Here is a 7,702-nt window from a genome sequence, read left to right as displayed (position 1 = left end):
TGTTCTCAATGGATTTTCTTAGTTTCTTTTTTCCCATCCTTATTATATCTGTATTTTAAGCAATATGGCTATTAGGGCAAAATTTTTTTTAAATTTTAATAAATTGAATACATTTTCCCCCAATTTTTATAGTTGTTAAAATTTTTGATTATCACTCTTAACATTTTAGTGATTACTCTTTTAACCTTAAAGTTTAAATGTTTCAGAGGCTCTGATATTTAAAATAAAACTCTGGAAACAACTATTAAATAGAAAATTCTTTCTTCATCATCCCCTTAATTTATCTGCTATGTAGATTTAGTGTTCTTATTTTATATTTTCTTATAAACTCACCTATCTATTCCTATCTGGAAACAAACACAACAAATATGTTTTAGTAAACTATCCAAACAGAATTCTATTTTGAATTTCAAATTATTGGAATATACCTAGTGACAGCTTTGGTATAGGGGAAAGGCTAATCAGCCAGTGCATGGGGGTAGAAAAATTTGACTGAACTTTATATATAATAATAGAAAGAGCATAAATAGACTGGTCAGGTGTGATTAAGAGTGGGAAATAAAAAAATTTTCAAAAATTAAGCAATATAAGAATGTATAAGGCACAGCATGGAAGTCCTAAAATAAGCATGAATTACAGAACAGGAAGATTAGAAAGAATGATTTTTAAGGTAGCTACAACTATCTCTCAGTAAAATACATTACTTATAAAGGCACATTTCCCTATAGGACAGAAAACATTATATCCCTTAAGACAATCCAATAGTCACTTAAAAATAATGTTCAGATACATCCAAGCAAACTCTGTAATAAAAATAACAAACCCACAGCCCAAAAGAACTGTACAAGACAGGAATGATTCCTACAGATACTTTACATAAATATTTTATACCTTATTGTAAAGACATTTTACACACCACCGCCATAAATACCAAACACGGTTTTATTTATCTACTTATTTATTTTTTTGAAAGTTTTTTTGATGTGACCATTTTTAAAGTCTTTATTGAATTTGTTACAATATTGCTTCTGTTTCATGTTTTGGTTTTTTGGCCGTGAGGCATGTGGGATCTTAGCTCCCCGACCAGGGATCAAACCTGCATCCCCTGCACTGGAAGGTGAAGTCTTAACCACCAAACTGCCAGGGAAGTCCCTGAACACGGTTTTATGAAAGTAACAATTTTAGAATAAAAACATTTCTTAAATAGCATGATAATCCACCTGTTTTCTTCTTAACCTCAGCATAACAGCTAAGACCCTTAGCAGACATGAAAATTTGGTGTCTTAGTTTACAAATGTAGTCTAATACATCGGAATACTGACTAGCATTTCCACGTGCTTCAGACATACTGCCAACACATAGATAGCCAACAAGGTTAAAAGAAATATACACATTTCTAGTTATAGGTACTAACTAGAAATATTACAGTAAAGATGTAATGCCACCAATACAGGTTTTTACACACCTGAAAAAGTCAACAACAACAAAAAATTTCAGATATTTGACATCAGGTAGACAACACGTAGGCTTTAGGGTTGATTTACTGCTTTCATGTGATGTGCAAATAGTCTTATCATTGCCCCCAACCTTGGAATTTCAGAGCCAGAGAGCATACAGTTCAAAACACTTGCTTTATCCTTTTTCTCGTGCTAGCCCTCTGGTGTTTTCCTAATTCCTGAAGTTTTCTAGAATGATCTTTCAGATTTTCACTCAACAGCACTGGGTCAAATCTCTTCTATACAGGATCTCACTCTTCTCATGTCTCCTCTGCTCACAGAGAGCCGGTCAAAGTCTTGGAGGTGGAAACGAGTTGCCAACTGATTTACCATTTTCCTTAGGGTAAGAAATGCCGAAACAACTTGGAAAGTAAGGAATATAGTGAAGATGATATGTACTGCTTTTTCTAAGGGCAGATTCGTTAGGCCTTCATTAAAGAGCAAGAATAGAATTAAAGGCAACTGCAATAGAAGGCTCAAAAGCCAAAAGCCAGCCAGCTCAGGAACCTGCAATGACACACATGATGAGTATCAGACCAGTGAAGTACAGGCTTCTGTTTGCATCAATAAGCAAGTGATACTACTTGATGGCACTATGGTGAACGTACATTTTGAGCTCTGTAAATCAAAAGGAATACAACATGGTCCTTGTCCTCAGAAAACTTACAGTCTAGACTGGAAGAGAAAACTTACTTATGGGACAGTCCTAGAATACTACAGTGAATAATGAAATGCACCACTTAGCATTATAGACTAAATGCTACAAGAAATAAGAGGGTAAGTAGGGTAGGTAAAAGACAGAATTCAAGGAGGTAGGCTTTTAAAGTTGGGTAGGAGGAGGAAGAGGCAAGAACTTAAGTAAGCAAAGATGTGGAATGAGTATGACTGGGAAACAACACATCACCTGGAATGGATGCTTGGATTAGGAAAAAGCAAGAAATACTTGGGACAGTATACAGTGGGACAGGCTGGGACAGGCCCTTATGAAGGGCCTGAAAGAACACAGAAATCTTTAGGGATTATCCCTAAATTTTGGTAACTGTAAATGCTTAGGCAGCATGATGATTCAGAAAACATAAGCCTTGCAGAGGAAATGAGTTTATCATTTCCCCCCATTCTCTTATTCAGGATCTAAATAATCACGTTTAATTGACCAAGTATTTTCAAGACTGGTGAGAAGAGGGAAAACTATCACTTCTTAAGTGTTTACTATGTTCAGGTACTTTATATAAATTACTTAATCCTAACAAATCTGTGAAGTAAATATTTCCCCAATTTTATATGTGAAGAAACCAAGGCTCAAGAGATTAAGCAAACAGACCACAGTGACAGATGTGGTGAAGTTGGAGTTAGGCCTTAACTACAGGCCTTTGCTCCTTCCATCACATCTCACTGCCTTTTCCTTGTTAGGAAAGTCTTACTGCATTTATGTGTAGCACTGAGAGAAAGGAAAGAAGAGCCTACCTTCTCCTGCAGGTTCCCCATGTAGCCCAGATACAACCTGATAGCTTCAATTAAGGTTATCAGGATGATAACGGTGACCACAATGAATTTGTAGTAATCAGGCAAGATTGAATACTAAAAAAAACAAAAAAAAACATGTTCATAAAATCTCACATATAGTAAGACTGACCTGAGATTAAAAAAAAATATGAAGAACTTTAATTTTATTGACAATGTAACAATGCTAGGGACGGCAGAAGAGACCTCAGCAGAAGTAGTAAAGTGTAGATTTACCTTCATCTGAAGCATCGTAATGCTGCTCACCCACCAAAGTGGGAAAAAATAAGTGTTAAAATAAAGTGACATCTGCAATGCCAAACTGGAAACCATTTCATTATCTACGGAAGAAAGAGAGAGAAAAGGAACAAACTCTTAACCCTGGTCTCTGCCCTATACGTCCTTTAGTTCCTTAGAATTAATAACCATAGCAGCAGCTTAACGAAACTCAAAATTTTAAGCCTATTTATAATCATTGACAGTGAAAGGAAATAGTCATCATAATACTATTTAGTTCCTATGTTGGCTACTTGGGGGTATGTTTCATATTTTTCAATTACTTTATCATTTTCCCATTACAGTCTGCTGACTTTTTTGCATACTACTGGTATAAATTAAATGTGGAATATCAATACGAATCCTATTGAACAGATAACAATAATAATCATTATCTCCTTTGTAGAGTTCTGTGTAAAGAGCCTATGAAATGAACACATAAAATACATAACAACTAATCGCTCACATATAAACTAATCTCATGCAAAATCTAATCTCCCCAAATTATAATTAAACAGACACCCCTTTTCAGCATATCCTAATCCTACCTGTTCATTCATATCCAATTCAATGCCACTTTTTCCATAAATCCTTTCTTGATCCCATTCCCCCACTCCAGCAGAAATCTCTTTCCCCTCTAGGTACTTATCACTCTAGTCTATGTGTAAGAAGTGCTAGCAAAGAGCCACACTCCCCTCACTTGAGACACAATCTGGTTACTGAAGAGACAATGAGCTCTGGAGTCCAAGTAAACCCGGAGCCCCCCAAACTCCCTCAGAACTCTAGATGCCAGACTTGGAATAAATTATTTAACCTCTTTGAGCCTTAATTTATTCACCTGTAAAACAGTAACATTAAAATTACCTCACAGGTTGCTTGTGAAGATTAAAGATAATATAAATTACTTCACCCTAGCACTATGCCTGGCACTTAGTAGGCACTCAATAAATATGAGTCCTTTTTCCTTCTCTTTTACTTATACACAGGCTCATTGTAAGCACAGACCACATTCTACCCAAATTTGAGGCCCTCACAGAACCTAGCATCTTGCTTTTACACATGGAAAATACCAAATATGCATAAGCAGAAAGAATGAATTAATGAATTCATTAATGAATGAATGAAAACATACTATTATAAGGGCATTACCAGTGTAGCCATTCTTGATACATGAGTTTCATTTATCTAAGGCTGATTACATAGTACCTTTTGCTTTCATATAAGGGAGAAGGGTCCTAAATTAAGAATTTGATTTTTTAAATTGGGCCCTACAAATGCATCCTCAATTTGACTAAATTCCAACAATTTAAGAGCAGATATATATTTTGAAATCCACTGCTCTAAATGAAAGAATTTACAAAGGCTCTAAAATAAATATTTTTTAAATTAATTTATTTATGTAGTTTTGGCTGTGTTGGGTCTTCGTTGCTGTGCGTGGGCTTTCTCTAGTTGTGGCTAGCGGGGGCTACTCTTGGTTGTGGTGTGTAGACTTCTGATTGCGGTGGCTTCTCTTGTTGCAGAGCTCTCGCTCTAGGCGCGTGGGCTTCAGTAGCTGTGGCACACAGGCTCAGTAGTTGTGGCTCGTGGGCTTAGAGCGCAGGCTCAGTAGTTGTGGCACACAGGCTTAGCTGCTCCGTGGCATGTGGGATCTTCCTGGACCAGGGCTCGAACCTGTGTCCCCTGCATTGGCAGGCAGATTCTTAATCACTGCACCACCAGGGAAGCCCCTAAAATAAATTTCTTAAAAACAGATTTTTATGTCTTTTTCTCCGCATCTGAGTATTTTATATCTATCATTTAACAGTTTTAAAATATAAGATAGTCATGGCCTCTCACAGCCAGGTTTTTCCTTTAGCTCCAAGAATATCCCTGATTATTATGTCTACTTTTGCTTGCACCCATTTATTAAATTACCACTAATAAAGGAATGCATTCTTACAGTCTGTTAAATCTGAAGGTAACTCACTTGCCTAGGATTTTCTCATAACAATAGTACAACTCTTGGTCAGCTGTGGTCATAATACACGCTTGCAATTACAGTACAAATAATCAAACCTAATTCAGATCCACAAGGAAGAAAATGTGGAAAAATAGTGATAAATTAGTTAAGCTGAAAATTTTAATACCTTTAGAGCAAACACTGTAGTCAAATTTTGCGAAGAAGTTTTTATGTTAAGAATTTTGTACATGAGCATCTTAAGAGTTATGTCTATATTTCAGCAGATCAAACTTACCATCATGCAGTTGAAAATCAAGTTAATATGTAAATTAACCTTGAAAGCACAAGACATGAATTTACTAAATTCTGCAAAAGTACAAGTTGACTTCTGTAAACGGAATTTAAATTAAAACATTATGTAATATAAATCAGGGGTGGGCAAACTACCAGCCAGCTGCCTGTTTTTGTACAGCAAGTGAGCTAAAAATGTTTTTTCACATTTTTAAATGGTTGAGGAAAAAATATCAAAGAATAATAATATTTTGTGACACTGAAAATCATGAAATTCAAACTTTAGTGTTCACAAATAAAGTTTTATTGGAACACTGCCATGTCTATTCAATTACCATTACCTATGACTGCCACAGAGACCTACGGCCTGCAAGGTCTAAAATATTTACTATCTGGCCCTTTACAGAAAACCCCTGATACTTTATATCATCAGATTTTAGTGCCTTGGCTTTAGAATCAAAAACATAATAACCTAATTTTTCACATTATGTTTTTCTCTGTACATCCTAAATCAAGACCAGGCCTAAATTGAGAGGACAGGCAAGTAATCAGGGTGAAAAATTGAAACGATGGGAAATGACTTTTCTTTGCCCCCTTTAAAAAATCCCTAAACCAAGCAAGAGGAAAAGATTTCTATTTCCCAGCACAGTTAAGTGATAAAAGCTGCGTGGGTTTGGTTGACAGTATGTTGTCTATCATGATTTAAGAGAGGGAAACTGTTTTGCAGAAAACTGCGTTGTCACTTGTCATGTTGGATGTAGCATCGTGGTATTTTGTTACTTGATTTAGGACAAGAAGTATAAATAGGGGATGGGAAGGAGAAGGCAGGGAGAGTGCGAGTTTTGTTGAAGGCGTTGCTAGAGTGGCAGGTGCCACTCTGTATTGGATAGCGTTTAAAATAAAATTTCTTTCCATGTCTTCTGCCAGAAAATGGACTTGTGGTGGAAAGTACTTGTTCTGCTAGGAAAGGAGAAAAGGAAAAGATATTTTACTGGGGTAGGGGATAGTAAGTGGAAAGAAGGGATTGCCTGGGCTGTTTCCACTCCACCCTGGCCAGAAAAGCCAGGGCGAATGCCATAGAGGAAAAGCAAAGTCGGCCTTCTCAGCGTTCTCGGAGGGCAAGGGACCGGACGCGGGCTGCGAAGGCGAAGGCGGCTTTTATATTCTTTTCTGAGGAAGGCCGGCGCCACCTCAGCCGCCCCGCTTGCCATTAGCCGGCCAGGTCACAGCACTATCAACCCGGAATCCGCTGGGTTACGGGGCCGGGGTATCTGGTCCCCATCTCAGTCCCATCCCTCGGCCTAGCCCCTCCTCCAAGGAGCTTCCCGCACTGCGGAGAACCACCTGAAGGCGAAACCGCCATCTTAGGTCTGGGCAAAATCTGGCCGCTCCAAAACCCGCGCCAGGTCGTCCGAGGGCCACACGTCCTGCGCTGGGCCTCCGCCACTCACCCGGACCCTCGTTATACTCCGGCCCGGTCCGGCTGGAGTCACTGAACACGGTCCGGCTGAAGTTTCCCAGCCTCTGGCGGACCGGATCTGGCAGCTCCATGCTCTGGCCTTGGTACTGGCTCACTGCTGCGTCTTCGGGCGCTGTGGTGCTCTGAGGTTCCCACGGCAACCGGGAGGCGAGGGCGCTGGGGGCCCGGGCGCACGCGCGGCCGCACTGCACGGCCGAGGCGTGGGGCTCCCTGGAAGGGAGAGGAGTGCGGGGGAACCCATTCCTGCTGAGCGCCTAGCCAGGTGCAAAACCGCGGATTCCTTAGTCCTATTTTAAGCTCCACCACTTTAACAACGAATAAAAAAAATAATAAATGACCTGGGGTTGGACTGTGATACAAGGAGCTCTAATAACCTTGCCAGTGAGATGCAACCTTTCTGGAAGGAAATGCAGAATGAAGGCAGAGCTTAGAGAACGTTCATGACCCAGTAGCTTATACGTGTGTGTGTGTGTGTGTGTGTGTGTGTGTGTGTGTGTGTGTACACACACACATACTCTCTTCTAGGAATATATGTTATTATATACTAGGAATATTTCATATATATACATGCCACACACACAACTCTCTCCCAGGAATTTATGATTATATTAGGAATATTTTATATATATACACCATATATTACATATATATATTTGATGGAATACATTGCAGCAGTTTAAAAACATGCTTGCAACGAATTTTTTTTTTTTTTTTTTTTTG

The 7,702-nt window shown here is 38.7% G+C and overlaps 1 protein-coding gene across 1 annotated transcript; it reads right to left on the bottom strand.

Moving 5' to 3' along the window:
* Positions 1-940: 940 nt before the first annotated feature.
* Positions 941-7,229, bottom strand: TMEM17 (transmembrane protein 17). Its single transcript, XM_060168733.1, has 4 exons — positions 6,954-7,229; positions 3,234-3,337; positions 2,961-3,074; positions 941-2,003 (listed from the first exon to the last, which is right to left on the bottom strand). The coding sequence occupies exons 1-4, from the start codon at positions 7,051-7,053 to the stop codon at positions 1,725-1,727; spliced, it is 597 nt and encodes a 198-aa protein (XP_060024716.1). The 5' UTR covers positions 7,054-7,229; the 3' UTR covers positions 941-1,724.
* Positions 7,230-7,702: the final 473 nt, after the last annotated feature.

This window comes from Lagenorhynchus albirostris, chromosome 13 (genome assembly GCF_949774975.1).
Source record: "Lagenorhynchus albirostris chromosome 13, mLagAlb1.1, whole genome shotgun sequence".
NCBI classification, from domain to species: Eukaryota; Metazoa; Chordata; class Mammalia; order Artiodactyla; family Delphinidae; genus Lagenorhynchus; species Lagenorhynchus albirostris.
The sequence above is the reverse complement of the archived record's forward strand: the minus strand, read 5'-3'. Positions and strand labels throughout refer to the sequence as shown.

What these genes read in the sequence shown, in the direction of transcription:
- TMEM17 (XM_060168733.1), bottom strand. Translation starts at nt 7,053, where the DNA reads ATGGAGCTGCCAGATCCGGTCCGCCAGAGGCTGGGAAACTTCAGCCGG. An exon ending in TTACGATGCTTCAGATGAAG is followed by an intron (nt 3,075 to 3,233) that starts GTAAATCTACAC and finishes TGTTTTTTTTAG; the next exon opens with TATTCAATCTTGCCTGATTA. An exon ending in TGGGGAACCTGCAGGAGAAG is followed by an intron (nt 2,004 to 2,960) that starts GTAGGCTCTTCT and finishes GTGTCATTGCAG; the next exon opens with GTTCCTGAGCTGGCTGGCTT.